At 63.1% G+C, this 14,277-nt stretch overlaps 1 protein-coding gene and 1 long non-coding RNA gene across 11 annotated transcripts; one reads left to right on the top strand and one right to left on the bottom strand.

Annotated features, from left to right (window-relative positions):
- The first annotated feature begins 480 nt into the window (after positions 1–480).
- LOC120584026 (translation initiation factor IF-2-like) lies at positions 481–4,135 on the top strand. 9 transcript variants are annotated; one of them, XM_039839610.1, is made up of 4 exons: positions 481–546; positions 895–1,758; positions 2,275–2,509; positions 2,598–4,135. In XM_039839610.1, exons 2-4 carry the CDS (start codon positions 1,670–1,672, stop codon positions 3,060–3,062), a joined length of 789 nt encoding a protein of 262 aa, XP_039695544.1. In that variant the 5' UTR covers positions 481–546; positions 895–1,669; the 3' UTR covers positions 3,063–4,135. The 9 variants fall into 9 exon arrangements, 8 of the variants coding, with proteins under 8 accessions (XP_039695544.1, XP_039695542.1, XP_039695546.1 ...); XM_039839608.1 differs by having other exon boundaries at positions 485–546; positions 824–1,758; XR_005647928.1 differs by lacking the exon at positions 481–546 and having other exon boundaries at positions 553–1,758; positions 2,598–3,127; positions 3,210–4,135.
- Positions 4,136–10,321: 6,186 nt separating this feature from the next.
- LOC120584031 (uncharacterized) lies at positions 10,322–14,274 on the bottom strand. Of its 2 annotated transcripts, XR_005647931.1 has the most exons (4): positions 14,234–14,274; positions 13,868–13,900; positions 12,430–12,739; positions 10,322–12,094 (listed from the first exon to the last, which is right to left on the bottom strand). It is a non-coding gene; the product is annotated as an uncharacterized LOC120584031 (long non-coding RNA). The 2 variants fall into 2 exon arrangements; XR_005647930.1 differs by lacking the exon at positions 13,868–13,900 and having other exon boundaries at positions 14,068–14,271.
- Positions 14,275–14,277: the final 3 nt, after the last annotated feature.

Consider the following 14,277-nt stretch of genomic DNA (forward strand, 5'->3'; position numbering starts at 1 on the left):
ACTACTACCCCTGCAGGGCACGGTGCATAAACCCACCGCGAGCCCCCACTCTCAGAATCTCTGCCCTGTGCGTGCGCCGTCTCCTCCCTTTACCCTTGCAACCAACCCCCGCACTCCCACCTCCAATTTTCACTCGCAACCCCACTTCAAAGGACAGAAATCGTATGCCCTGTGTTCCCTTAAAAAGCCTGTAATCCCACAGAAGCAGATAACCCGAATACGGCCACTCCGCCTTTCAAGCGTCCCGCACCGTGACAGCGCGCTGCCGCGGCAAAAGGCGTAACAGCTCGGCCGCGTCCCGAGCCCGCGCAGAGAGGAAAACCGCGCACTGCTTTCGGGAGGTAGGCGGAGCTCCAGAAGGGGCTGCAAGGCTTGCTGGGAATTGTAGGCCGAACGGGCTTCCGGCGGCGCTGTTGCATGGGGTTCTGGGAGCCGTAGGCGAGACAGCCCCAAGGCCTTGTGGGAGTCGTAGTCTCGCGAGCCACTTCCGGGCCGGGCTTCCGCGCGTCGGGCAGTTTGGAGGTTCCAGCACCCCATTCCGCCCAGGTGAGTATTTCCTCCCGTGGCGGTCGGGCCCTGAGCGTGAAGGGTCTCTGGGGGTGGTGACTCGCCTGTGTGATTTCCCAACGCCTGTATCCCCGAGGCCTTCTGGCCGGGACCCCCACTTTGGACGCTGCGGCCCCGCCTGTCTCTTGCCGGTCCACCCCCTCCCCCAGGTCGGGATTCGACCATCTCCTGTCCCCCGCCTCCAGCTGGGTACGTCCGGGAGGCTCCTACTCTGTCCTAGAACCTCCATCTGATTGGTGACACTCTCTCCATCCAGGGGCACCCCAGGGGTCCGCGTGCTGTCCTCCGGGCGCATTTACTGTCCCCTCGTCCTACGGTTATTTACAGCCCGACTACTCTGTGCGCCAAGCCCTGTGCGACGTGGAGGAAGACAATGGTGGACGAGGCAGAGCAGACCCAGCCCCTGCCTTTCCTGAGCTCACAGTGTAGTGGGAGAGTCGGGCCTGTCACCGTGACAGGTCGAGTCGTGGTCAGTCGGGGACGGAGGCATAGCAGTGGCTCTGCGAGCCCGCAGGAGGCTCCTGACCCAGCCCGGGGTCCATGAAGTAAGTAAGGAGAAGGCGCTTAACAGCGACTTCGGACCTAACATGTCCAAATGGAATTTCTGGCTGTCCCTCCACCCCCAACCGCGACTAAATAGCCCCATCATCCTCCCTGGTGCTCTGGCCGAAACCTCCGAATCATTCCTCGTTCTTTTTTCCCATCGCCCCACCCTCCACCCCAGTCCATGTCTCGCGCAAGCTCTAGGGTCTCCACCTTGAAAATCCATCCCAAACTCCAGCTTTTCTTCCTACCTCCACTGCCACCATTGTCTCTCACTGTTGCCCCACAGCCTGCTCGATGGCCTTCATGCCTCGTCCCTTGCCCACTAAAGTCTGTTCACCACACAGCAGCCAAAGCAATCCTTTTAAAACCTAAGTCAGACTATATCCCTTCTGTTCAAAACCCATGTCTCCCATCTCCCTCTAAGTAAAATTCTATATTGTGACTTATGAATCTCTGCACAGGCACATCTGTCGCTGGTCTTCCATCATCAGAAGGTGACCCCCCACCCCCCAGGACTGGGTGACTGTAAATCACCCAGGGGAAGAGATGGTCCAGGATGACTTTACGTCCTGGACCATCCTGTGGCGGCCCCGGGCAGAAGGTGGTGGTACCCTCAGGAGACAGGAAACAGCTGGGCAAGAACAGGTTTGTGCCTGAGGAGCAGGGGCTTCTGGTCAGTTCCGGACTGGGATCTGAGAGCAGGTCCAGCAGGGTTCCTGGGGGGAGAGCGGGGGAGGGGGACTTTGGAGGACCAGCCTGGTTTACATCATCATGCAGAGTCACAAGGAGAATGAGCTGGGTGGGACCTGAGGAGGACTCTGTGAAAGAGACTTGAGGAGACTCATTAGAGAAAGACAAAAACAGAACAGCACAGAGGGCAGATCAAGTAAAAAGATGGACAGAAAGCATTTTAAAAAGGCTTGTTTAGCTGTGACAGGTTTGCCTCATGGTCACGGAGGATGGATCCTAAGGTCGGCCTGCTGAGCCCAGTGACAGGGAAGAGTGAGCTGGGCAGGGGGAGGAGCCCGTGCCAACACCTGGAGATGGAAATGTGCCCAGGGTGTGAGGAGAGGCCAGCCAGCGTGGCTGAGGGAGCGTGGGCCATGAGGTCAGGAGAAAAGGGAGCCAGAGCGCCCCCTCGCCTGTCCGCCCCCGCCCCAGGACCCAGCCCATTGCCGTGACCGACTTTGCACTGACTGTGCCAAGAGGGCAGTCAGTGCCAACGCCAGCTTCCTGGAGGAGTACCAGGTGTGCCTCGGCCGGCTGGGTGGCCAAGAGCACGGCCTGCCCCTTCCCCTTCACTCCCCGGCCCTCTCCCAGCTCCCGCTCCAGGCCATCCCGGCGGAGGCTGGCTCTGTGGCGCCCCCTCCTGGCTGCAAGCCGCACAGCACGGCCTGTGAGTGCTGGGCTGCGGTGCGTGGGTGGGGGCCCTGTGGCCTAGCCGGGACCATTGGCCGCCTCACCCTCCCGTCGTCCTCCTTCAGATGACCGCTCAACAGCGTAGTTTTCTCTGGAAAACGAAGGGAGCCCCCCCGATGAGATGCCCAAAGCCTGGCTCTTCCCCGCGTGACGGCCCCGTGGCCCCGGAGCTGGGTGGGCGGGGTCACTCAGTGTCCAGGGCCAAAGCGCTGTGCTCTGCAGGGCGGGCTTTCGGGCCACGACCACGTGGTGCTGATGGGCACCGCCCGGCCCCGGGAGCTCTGGTAGCTGGTGTGGGAGCACCAAGCCCAGGTGCTAATCTTCCTGTGCTCCCTGTACACCCAGGACGAGGTGAGGGGCCGCGGGACAGAGGGCGGAGGCTTCAGATTGGGATTGGGAAGGGCGTCTGTACTGTGGCCGCCGACCAGGGTGGGCAGAGAGCCGGGGGAGCTGCCCGAGCAGCCCTGACCTGGTCCGGCCACAAGACTTCTGGCCCACGGAGCTGCAGCCCATTGTCACGGGCCCGGTGACAGCGCGCTGGGAGGCCGAGAGCGACGCAGCGGGCTGGCCCTGTACCCTGCTCAGGGTCACACAGGTGGGTGGGGGCCACGGGCAGTGGGACGCGCGGGGAAGGGTCCGTGCCTGCTCTGGCTCCGATGCTACGGCTCTGTCCCCAGGGGGACAGCGGGAAGGAGAGGCAGGTGCAGAGTCTGCAGTTTCCGAGCTGGGAGCGGAGACCCGAGCTGCCCGCCTCCACCCTGCTGCCGTTCCTGGCTGCCCCGGGCCAGTGCTGCTCCCGGGGCTCGGAGAAGCGGGGCACGGTGCTCAGCCACTCCAGGTGCTGTTGGAGGAAGCCCTGGGGGGCGGGCGAGGCCTCTCGGTGCCTCTCTGGAAGGGTGTCACCTCCCCAAGCCTCAGCGGGGCTGGGTCAGGGCGGCCCCCGGCACCCTGTCCCCTCTTCCCTCTGCCTTGACACCTCCCAGGCCTGTGACACTTTTCAGGGACTTACCTCTCTCAGCCTGGGCCCAGGCCGGCTGGCTCACCAAGTGCCCTGCAGCCCCCCAAGCCTCCGGCCGGGTGGGTCCCCCGCTGCCTCCCCGCCACCCTATCCAACTCCGAGTCACTTGCAGCAAGAGTGCGGCCCAGCTGGGCACCTTCCCGGCCATCGATCAGCTGCTGCAGCAGGCAGGGGCCGAGCGCGCCGTGGACATCTTTAACGTGACCCTGCAGCAGTCACAGGCCTATGGCCTTATGACCCCGACGCTGGCGAGGCCACCAGGGGCTGGGCGGTGGGGACGCAGGGGGCGCGGAAGGCTCTGCGCTGGCCGCAGGCAGCCACCAGGCGGCGCTGTGGGGGCGGGGCGGGAGCCGCAGGGAGCCTCTCGCGCCAGACCCCTTGGGCGGCGCCCCCAACGCTGTCCCTGAGCTCCCAGCCCCAGGTTCTTCTCTGTTCGTGGGGAGAAGCGGGTGCCTGGAGGGTTAAACGGCATCGTATGTCTGTATAAAGCCCAGCGCCCGGCACACAGAATGACCCATAAACAGTGGCTGCGTTGTCACGCCTCCTGCTGGGTGCTGGGGGAAGGTGAAGTGAGCTTCCAGAATCCAAACGGGGTCCAGGGTGGGGAAGGTTCTCCCGGGGGCGGGGATGGCGGGGTGGGGAAGGCGAAGGTGTGCTGGGAAAGTGCCGGGACCGTGGATGCCTGGCCGTGCTGGGGCTTGGGGTCCAATTGGCCGGTGAACAATGGGGACCAGGGTGGGTGGGGAGGGGCACCTAGGTCTTAGAAGGTAAAAGATGGGTGTGCAGAAAGTGGCAGGCCAGAGGGTGCTTGGACATCCCAAGAGGAAGCCGTGGACTGAACCGCAGGGCACCGAGGAACTATAGGCCTCAGAGGACACCTGTGGGTCCCTGTCCCCCAGTAAGTAGCGTCTCACCGCTGCTGCCCCCCGGGGGCTGAGAGTCCACCCCTGTGCCCTCCCACCCACCTCGGAGCGGCCTCTGCCCCAGACTCATGTAGCAATCAACTCCCGAACCTCTGGGACGTCCGAAAGCGGTAGCATATAACCTTGGAGCCCGAAATAGCCATGCCAGGGCGTCCGTGTGCCACCTCGCATGTCCCTGGGGACCCCTCGGCCAGGCCCCACAGCATGGCAGGCATGGTGGGAGGTGCTGACAGTGGTCACTGGCTTCCCGAGGCCCTCAGGGGCAGCTTGGGGACTTCGCCATGGCAGACGGGCCTCCCCAGAGTGACCGGAGCCCCCAGGCCTCGGGCCCTGTGGCTCGTCCCTCCCGCCGGCTCTGGGCCTTGCTTCGCCTGCCACCTCATGCAGCGCAGCTGGCGCACGGGCCACCGCTCTACCGCCTGTTTGCCCCGACGCATTTCGCACCCCACACACGCTACCACTGGCCTCTGCTGTCCCCCTGCCCTCGCCGTGGGTTGAACGGTGGGTCCCCAGAAGGTAAGGCCACACCCTCACCCCCAGGACCTGTGAACGGGACTGTAGTTGGAAAAAGAGTCTTTGCAGGTGCTATCAAGTTAAGGGTCCTGGGGTGAGGCCGACGGATCATGGGGGACGGGCATCCTTACCAGAGGCACCAGGCCCCGCGGGGGGAGCCTCGTGGAGCGGAAGGCAGCGTTTGGAGCGGAGGAGCGGGGAAGGGGGCCCGCGGCCCAGCACGCACCGCGACGCAGACGCGGCCGGCAGGGAGTGAGCTGCTGCCGTTTCACGCCGCCCCGTGGCGCTGTGCTACGCACCCCAGGAAGCAGAGCCACCCCCTCTTCCAGGATGGGGTCTGAGCCCTCAGGGAGCCTCAGAACCAGACTGCGGGGCCCAACCCGAGGTTCTGGCTCCGTAGCTGGGAGCCTGCGTCCCCGGCAGGTCTCAGCGATCGGCCTGAGGTCCGGGCGGTGGATTTGCCCCCCGCCCCCCACCCCTGACTCCCCCCCGGGGTCTCCGTGTGACGGGGGAAGAGCAGCTGGGTGGGCTCCGCACACCTGGGTTCTGGACGCGGAGCCGGTGAGTCTGGGTCAGTGATTTAGCCCCTCTGGCCGTCAGCTTCTTGGAAAATGGAATCAAAGCGCGGCTGCGAGGGTTTGAGAACGTGCCCAGTAAATGGTGCCGACTTGGTCGGTCACATTTAAGGTGCGGGCACCAGAGGACTCTGGGTTTCAGGGGTGCTGCCCTGCTGCTCCAGGCAGGTATGAGGCCCAGAAGCTTCCGGCCTGACCCCCCGGGGGCACTTGATGTTCTCGGCTCCACCCCCAGAATTCCCTTGGGTTGGTCCCTTGTCAGGAAGGCCCTCCCCTTCCCGTGTTTCTGCCCCTCTAGGATCTTTCTAGAAGACCGCCTGAATCTCTCCTCCCGCCAGCCCAGACCGCGTCCTCCGGGCTGGGCCCTCATGGGCGGCCACCTACTCCTTGGGTCTCGCTTTTTTCCTCACTGGATGGGGCTGGAGGGCAGGGACCAGATGTCCTGTCTCTTCTATCATTTAATCCAGCATTAGGTTAATAATTCATTCAACAGGCGTTTGCTGAGCGTGTCCGTGACCCCTTGTGTCAGGTGCTAGGAATACTGAGGTGAACAAAAAAGCCCCCACCCATTACGGGGTTCACAGTCTGGGAGAGACAGGCAATAATCAAATAAGTCATGTCACGTAGTTGATTAAGGCAACGAAGGAAAATAAGATGGGCTACGGAGCGGGGAGCCAGGCCTCTTTGAGGAGGTGGCATTGGAGCAGAGACCCGAATAAAGCAAAGGGACAAATCACAAAGCCGTCTCGGGGGGAGAAGAGATTTGCGGGCGGAGGGAACCGCGGGAGGCGGGAATAAGCCTGGGCAGCGCAGGCCACGGGCTGAGTCGCGTCCCGAGCGGTGCGGACGCGGACGGGAGACGCGGGGGCCGCCCTGCCGGGGAGAGGCGCGGAGGCACGAGGGGCTTGCGTTTGTTCTGAGCCGCGGGAGATAATCCGACGTCTTTCCGTTTTTCTCACGATCACCCCTGCCGCGGTGAGGTGGGGGCGCAAGGCCGCCCAGGCTGAGCGGGAGGACTCCAGCCGCCCACGCGCTGCGGCGACTCTTCCCGTGTCTGCTGCCCGGGGACCTGGGTCCTGGTGGCAGGTCGCCCAGCTCCTGTAGCTCCGGGCAAGGGGCCGCTTTCCTTCAGTGCAACGGGAGTTTGTCCCTCCGCGGCTGGAGGGGGCGGTGGGTCAGATTCCCGGCGTGGTTCGGAGCGGCACGACCTGATAGAAGTATGATGCCATATTTTTTAAAGAAGGGACACAGGTGGCTTTCATGAACCATTCTATTGGACCCCACTATATCCAAGATAGGACGATTTTAACGTATGATCCACATTTTCTTTTAAGCTTTGGTGAGATATTTTGCATTCTTTTTTAAGGGCGACGGGGGTGGGGTGGGGTGGGGACCACGTTTCCGAAATCCAATGCGTATATGTTACACTTTCAGCCTCCCTGATTCGGATTCAGCCACGGTTCAATCATGCGACGTGAGAACCCACAGGAGCCGAAGGTGCTGTTCTCAGCTCCGGCCACAAGAGGCCGCTGCGCCCACGTCTGTTCCTGGGGCGACACTTGCCGGCCAAGCGGGGGGCGGGGCGGGGGGACGAGGCTCCCGCGGCCTGGTTTGGGCCCTGCGCTTGCTTTTCTTTTTTTCCTTTTCACTTTTTATAAGTCGCATTGAATTCGTTGGGACGACATCGGTGAATAAAATGATCCAGGTTTCGCGTGTCCGATTCTGTAATACGTCGTCCGTACAGGGCGTCGCGTGTCCACCGCCCCGTCGAAGTCTCCCTCGTGGCCGTGCGTTTGCCCCCACGCCCCAAACCCCTTGACACCTCCCCGCTCCCCCGAGCTGTTGTTGGCGTGGGCGAGGTTTTCGTCCTCTCGTTTGTTTCGTCTCGTTCGTCGCTTTCGGTTTCATATCCCGTATGTGAGTGAAATGACGTGGTTCTCAGCTTCTTCCCCCTGACTTATTCTCGCTTGGCACGATATTCTCGAGACCCATCCACGTCGCGGGAAAGGGCGGTGTTTTATCTTATGGCCAAGTAGGGTCCCCCCCACCCCCACCCCGCCGGGAGCTCTGCTTTCTCCTCCCTCATTCCCCTCTTGTGAGCCAGCCTCCAAGGTCAAGGTCAAGGTCACTCTGGCAGACCTTCTTCGGGCCCCACGGCACACGAGACCCCTGCGTGCGTTCGTTCGTGCGCGCATTCGTCCGCGCATCCTGCAAGTGTTGACTGAGCTCTTAATTCGCAGCCGCCGTGAGCAAAGCAGAACCTGCCCTCCTGGGAGAGGCTCGGAAGGAAAGGAGGGAAATAAGCGGAGCGTACGGCGTGTCCCACGGCAACAGATCGGGCGGGAGCGAGCTGCAGGTTCAGGGGGTGCAGGGCAGGTCCCCGCACCCCGTCTCCTCTTGTTTCTGATGGCAAAGGGCCGCCTCAGGCTTCCGGTGCCAGGGCACCCACTGCGGCCAGGCCCATCTGGAGAAGCGCACGGCCGGCCACGCGGCCCGATGAAGGGCCGGGCGGGCCCCACGCTTCAGACGTCGTGGTCGATTTAGACAACGCATGGGCCGCTTTGTTTTCTTTTCTTTTTCTTTTCTTTTCTTCTTTTCTTCTTCCTTCCTCTCCTCCCTCTTACGTTTTATATATTCTAATAAAGAGTGAGCCCAGGAAATCCTAGGGCCCGCCTTCGACCCCGGTCAAAGCAGAACCTCTCCCTGTCACCCCTGTGGCCTTGCTGTGTGGCCCAGGGGCTCGTAAGTAATAAACCTCCCCCCCTCCCCCGCCCCACGCTTCGCTATGGTTATTGCCGAGGATGCTTTGCAACCGTAATAAGAACCACGCGGGCTGGTCCAGCCGCACCATCGGGGATGGGTGGGCCGAGGCCGGCACAAGACAGAGAGGGGAGGCCTCGGGAGAAGGTGACATTTGCGCGAACACCTCTTCAGGCAAGGCCGGGAGCTCCGCACGTCTGCGGGAAGGGCGTCGCAAGCACCGACGGAGGCGGGGGTGGCGGAGGGCGCGAGGGAAGAGAGAGGGACCGGGCTGCGGGCTTTGGTTCCGAGACGGGAGCCGCGGAGCGTTCTGAGCAGAGGAGCAGCCAGCGTGTGCGGCAGCTCCCAGCGGCCGGGCCGGGCCCTGCGCGCGCCCACAGCCAAGTCAGCCGCAGCCCCTGCCCTCGGTGACTCCCCATCTGGGGGCGGGGGAGGCTGCATGGACACCGGACCCTGAGGGACATATGTGGCAGCGGGGAGGAGGCAGTGAGGGCATGGGGATGCCAGGGGCAGACTTTTAGATAGGGGCGGGGCATTTAGATAGGGGGATACTTAAATGGGGGGGGCGGCATTGAGTAGGGCAGGGCACTTAGATGGGGCGGAGCATTTAGATCGACGTGGGGCACAGCGGCCGCCCGCTCCGAGCACCGTGGAACCCGTGTGGAATGGCCACCCAGGTGTGGGGTGGCCCGGGAGCAGCGGGCAAGAGGGGGCCCAGCCTCCCCAGACAGATGGGGTGCTGCTGCACCAAGGGCCGTCCTCTGGGCTGGGGGGTGTCGGGAAGGGTTTGGAGCAGATGGGGCTCCTACCCCAGGGTGTCAGCAAGATCCCAGAGGAGCGAAAGGGCTCGTCCCTTTCACGTGGGTCGGGAGGCCCGGGAGAAGCCAGCACTGAGGCAGTGGCATGGAGGTGGCCTGTCTGGGGGCAACCACCAAGGGCTGGCAGTCCTGCGAAACTTCGGGGTGCGTTTCGTAAGCCTAAGAGTTCCCGCGTGAACCCGCACAGCGGAGAAGTGTCTCCTGAACACAGCGAGCGGCTCACCACCCAGGTGGACGGCGCCAGTGGACACGCGGGGGTCTGGCTGAGGGGGGAAGCCACGGTCAGCAGGGACGGCCATCTGGGGAGCTGCGGAGGCTCCGGTGAGCACAGCCCCTTGGTAAACTCCGGCGATGCTCTGATCCCAGTCGGCCTGCGAGAGGACAGAACCCGATGAGGCAAGCCCCACGCCCTAGGTCAGCATCCTCTGGAGCCGGGAGCGTCCTCCCCTGAAGGTTTGAGAGCCAGTCTCAGAAAGATGGACACCCCTCCCCGCCGAGGATGAGCGCTGTCCCAGGGCTGGCCAGGTGGACAGGTCTGCAGAAGGAGAGGCGCGGGGCGCAGACTCCGCAGGGCAGTCCCCCCACCCCGTAATCACACTCCTCCGCCTGCTTTCACGGGTCCCTGCCACAGGCGGGCCGGACGGGGCTCCAGGGACTCCGCAGGGACTGGCCTCGGCTCTGGCGACACAGGTGGTCTCTTCGTTCCGCGTACGTGTGCCAAGGACCCGCTTACTCCGCACCAGGGCACGGAAGTGGGCAGTGCGGGCCAAAGTCCTCGGCCCGTCGCAGTCGGCTCGTGGGGTGGGAGGCGGACCACAGACCAAGCGGGCGAAACACGAGGGACATCGGATGGCGATCAGCACCCCGGAGAAGACACTCACGGAAGCGAACCCACAGAGCGGTCACGGCTGGAGCTAGGCCGCAGGCGGGAAGCCAGCAAAGGGGCCGAGACAGGAACCGGAGGGACGTTCTCTCCGGAGAAGGGCTCAGTGGCGGGAAGCGTGACCCAGGCAGAGGGGACGGCGAAGACCAGGGCACCCACCACGTGGAGAAAAGCAGAGGCATCCGGGTGGCTCGGGCGCGGTGCACGGTGGAGGGACGAAGCTCGAGGACAAGGCCGAGCCAGACGCAGAGTGACCCGCAGGCGCCGAGGTTTGATAACGATGGCAGCGGGAAACCATAGAAGGTTTGAAGCAGGTTTTAACAGGACACCGTGCTACGTTTTAAGGACACGCCGGCTGCCCGGGTGGAGAATGGACTTGGGGTGGCGGAGGGGGTGGGGACAGGGGTCCAACGTGGAAGCTGCGGGACCGATGCGGATGCTGACACACCTGTCCAGGTAAGAGGTGAGGATGAGGGCGGGCGAGAGGAAGGAAGTAGGTGGATCCACCATCTCTTCTGGAGCCACCGTGACAAGAATTGTCAGTGTGGGAGGCAGGCGCGAGGGAGGGGTCGGGACCGCTCCCCTCTTTGGACAGGGAGCAGGAGAGGAGGTTGTTATTACAAACAGGGGGGCGGGGAGCCTCGGGGAGGGTGGGGGGACCGTGGAGCCCAAACGAAAACAAGCAAGGACAGTAGAGAGGGAAGGAGGGAGGGCAGAAGTGTCGGCCGGGCTCGGGGAGCAGAGTGACGGACAGCATGGCCTGACGCCCGCACAGGTGACGGCGGCCCGAGCCCCTGGTTCCCCGCCTGTAACGTGGCGCCGAGAGCTGCTCGCCCCACAAAGCCCCGGTGAGGCTCACGGGGATGGCGCATGCGCGCAGCCCTTGGCGGCCCGCCTGGGCCTTGCGTGTGTCATGAGCGGGGGTAGAGCTGACATTGGCATCCGCTGACACGGGGACTCGGGGGCCGGGTGGGACAGGCCCCCAACCTCCCCGTGGTCAGAGTCCACATCCCCGTTCCTCGTTCCCACGGTCACACCCCGGCCCCTGTCTCCCGCCTCTCTGCGGGGCTCCGCCTCTGAAACCGCAAAACCCCACATCCCACTCCTGACCACAGCCTCCCAGGCTTCCAGAGCCCTGGGTGGCTCTGCCCTGCCTGTTCTTCCTCCTGGAAGACACGCCGACCCTCCTCACGCAGCCTCCGCACCGAGCCCCTTCCGTCGGTGCTTCCTTCACCCCCACAGTGCTCCCGCACCCCTAGCATCTCCCCCCCATCCCCGCCACCATGCACGGCCCTGGGTGCGTGCGCCTGCTCTTTGCCCGAGAGAAAGAAAACCAGGCGAAACCAACCGACTGCTCGGATGGAGTCCCTTTACATTCCTCATGACCAAGTTCACCTGGGCACTTTGTCCGCCGTCGTCACCTCCCCGACCCCACCTGCCCAGGTGTCTCTGGAGATGAGCTGGCCTCCTGTCTCCCCCGGAGGAAACAGAAGCCACCAGACCGGGCCCTCCCTCCACTTCCCGCCACCTGACCCACGCCCTACCCGCAACATCTCCCGCCCTTTCCTCCTTCCTTCCTGGGACAATGGCAGAGGCGTCTGTGGGGCTGCCATCCGGGGCCCATCCCACCCACCGACACCCGCTCCTTCGTCTCCTCTGCTCTGGGGCATCTCGCTCCCTGCGGTGGTTGGCTCCCCGCAGAGGTTCGAATCCTGCCCCACCACTCAGCATTGAGGAATCCTGGATGCCGCTTCGCTTCCTCCTCTGTACCTTGGGGGTAATAAGGGCGCCTTCCTCTCGGGATTGGGGGAAGGGCTCGTTGAGTTCCTTTATAAAAAATAAAGTTAAAAAAATGCATCAAAACACGCAAATCAGAGCTCAAATGGATCTGACTCTTCAAATCGCCCCTGGAGACAATCGAAGTTTCTGACCATGAAGCGGAGTTTCACATAGGGCTGGCGTTGGCATGCTTCTCCCTGCACCTGCCAGCTGGGTGACCCCGGGCCAGCCGTGTCCCCTCTCTGGGCGACCCTGAGCCAGCCACATCCCCTCTTTCAGCCTCATTGTTCCATCTGTAAAGCGGGACAAGGTAGCGCCCATGTCATGGAGTCCGAACTTCCCGTGACCTCACTGCCCTTGTTTGTTTCTGCCCCAGCCACGCTGGATGCCCTCTGGTCCCCAGACACCCCAGGCCTCCCTCCCAGCTCAGGGCCTTCGCGCCTGAGGCTTCGTCATTCTGGGGCAGCTCTTCCCTCAGAGATGCCCATGGCTCAAACCCCATGGGTCAAAAGTGACCCTCAGTCAGGACTTCCCTGAAGGAAGGCAGGTTGGGGAGAGGAAGGGAGAGAGAGAGGGATAAAGGGAGGGAAGGAGAAAGGAAAGACACCAACCCGCACGAAAGACGTACCTGGGTCATCCAAATGTGGCGTATCCGTAAAACGGAGTACGGTTCAGCCTTGGAAGGCTTCTGACGCGTGCTCCAGCGCGGATGAACCTCGAAGGTACGAAAGGACGAATGTCGTCTGATCCCACTTTCGTAAAGCACCCGAAGAAGACAAATCCAGAAAGACGGAAAAACAGAACGACGGGCACCAGGAAAGGGCGTGGGTGACACTGTTTAACGGGGACAGAGTTTCAGTTGGGGAGGATGAGAAAGTTCCGGAGGCGGACGGTGACGATGGCCGCATGATAGCGTGGATTCACTCGATGCCACTGAGCTGCACACGTAAAAACGGTTAAGACCGTAAACGTCCCGCTGTGGACCTTGTACAATAAAAAAGCAAATCGTTGTTTTTTGTTTTGTTTTGTTTTTTGAGTTTTGAACAAACAGCCCAGCCGTGTCCGGCCCTGTGCCCCGTCCTCCTTAGAAATCTGCCTCGACTTCCCGATACCACCCTCTCCTGGTTTCCTCCGAGCAACTCTGCCACTCCTCCTCAGTCCCCTGGACCCCCAGGTTAGCCTCTCCCCATCCCCCCAAACCGGGGCCCTGCCTTGGGGTCCCAGACAGACGCCCTTGGTCTTCTTACTCTATACCGTCACCTCGGGCGGCACCCACGAGCTCTGGCTTCTGGCGCCATCTGTGCTGATGCCGCCCACTGCGTCTCTCTGCAGGCTGCTCCCCAAGCTCCCGACCTAGGTCCCTAGCGGGCCTCGTGAGGGTCCTTCTCTTCCCTGCCCAGAATCACCCTCGGGTCTCTGCTCCCCCGGCCACTTCTCCCTCCAGCTCTCTGAGCGCTGGCCCTCACCATCCTCCCACCCTAAAGTTTCTACTCAAGGTCACTGACCTCTCGCCCACCCCCCGCCACACTCCCGCCAGCCCCAGCTGGACTCCATCGGGCCCTTGGACACCCTCACTCAGGGCACACACCACCCCAGATCGAGCTTCCTGCTGCCCTGTTGGCTTTTCCCGCCAGACCGCACGCCCCCCGGACTGTGGCCGTGTGCGCATTCATTCATTCACTCATTCACTCATTCATTCGTTCATCTGATTTTATGGAGTGCCCGTGTCAGGGCAGGCGACACGGCATGAAGCAGGAAGGAGGCTGGGTGGGGAGCAGAGTCTCATCTGGCGGGGGAGGGGATGAGCGAGCGGGGAGCGGTGCTGGCGGTGGGGGTTGAGGGCCAGGCAGGGCTGGGCGACGATAAGGCGGTCGCATCCCCAGCTGTCTCCTCTGCTCCGTGGGCTCACGAGGCCATGGGCTGGAGCAGAGTGTTCTTTTCAGAAAGAGGGGGACCGGTATGCAATGAGGGCTCCCAGCTCAGCGGAGCGCCCCCTTGAGCTTTCTGCTCAAACAGCAGGGAGGGGCGGGAGGAGGGGCGCGGGGGGGCGGGTGGCTTATATTTACTAGGGGATCCCATTTTGTCGTCAGGTCTTCATTCTGAAATAGTTACAGATTCACAGGAAGTTGCACAAATAGCCCGTGGAGTCCCACGTGCTCTTGGCCCAGCGTCCCCGCTCCCCCCATGGCGACCTCTAGTTAGCTGCAGAGACCCGTATGAAACCCAGAAATGACCCCTCATCACACGCATCCCTGGCGTCACCCACCGCCGCATGTTCCTCCTTTGCAAAGGGGGTTCCGTGTCTGGCCCAGCATCTCGCCCTCCTGGGGCGCCAGGGCCCGAGCGGAGGCCTTGGGCTCGAAGCCGCGAAGCCCCTCGGCCGAGCCAGCCTCGGGAAGCAGAAACGCGCGGGGCCGGGCGGGGTCACTCACGGGTGCAGAGCGGCCCAGGCAGCCCGGGCAGGAAGGCGGCTTGG

Source organism: Pteropus medius, unplaced genomic scaffold (assembly GCF_902729225.1).
Source record: "Pteropus medius unplaced genomic scaffold, Ma_sr-lr_union100, whole genome shotgun sequence".
Lineage (NCBI taxonomy): Eukaryota > Metazoa > Chordata > Mammalia > Chiroptera > Pteropodidae > Pteropus > Pteropus medius.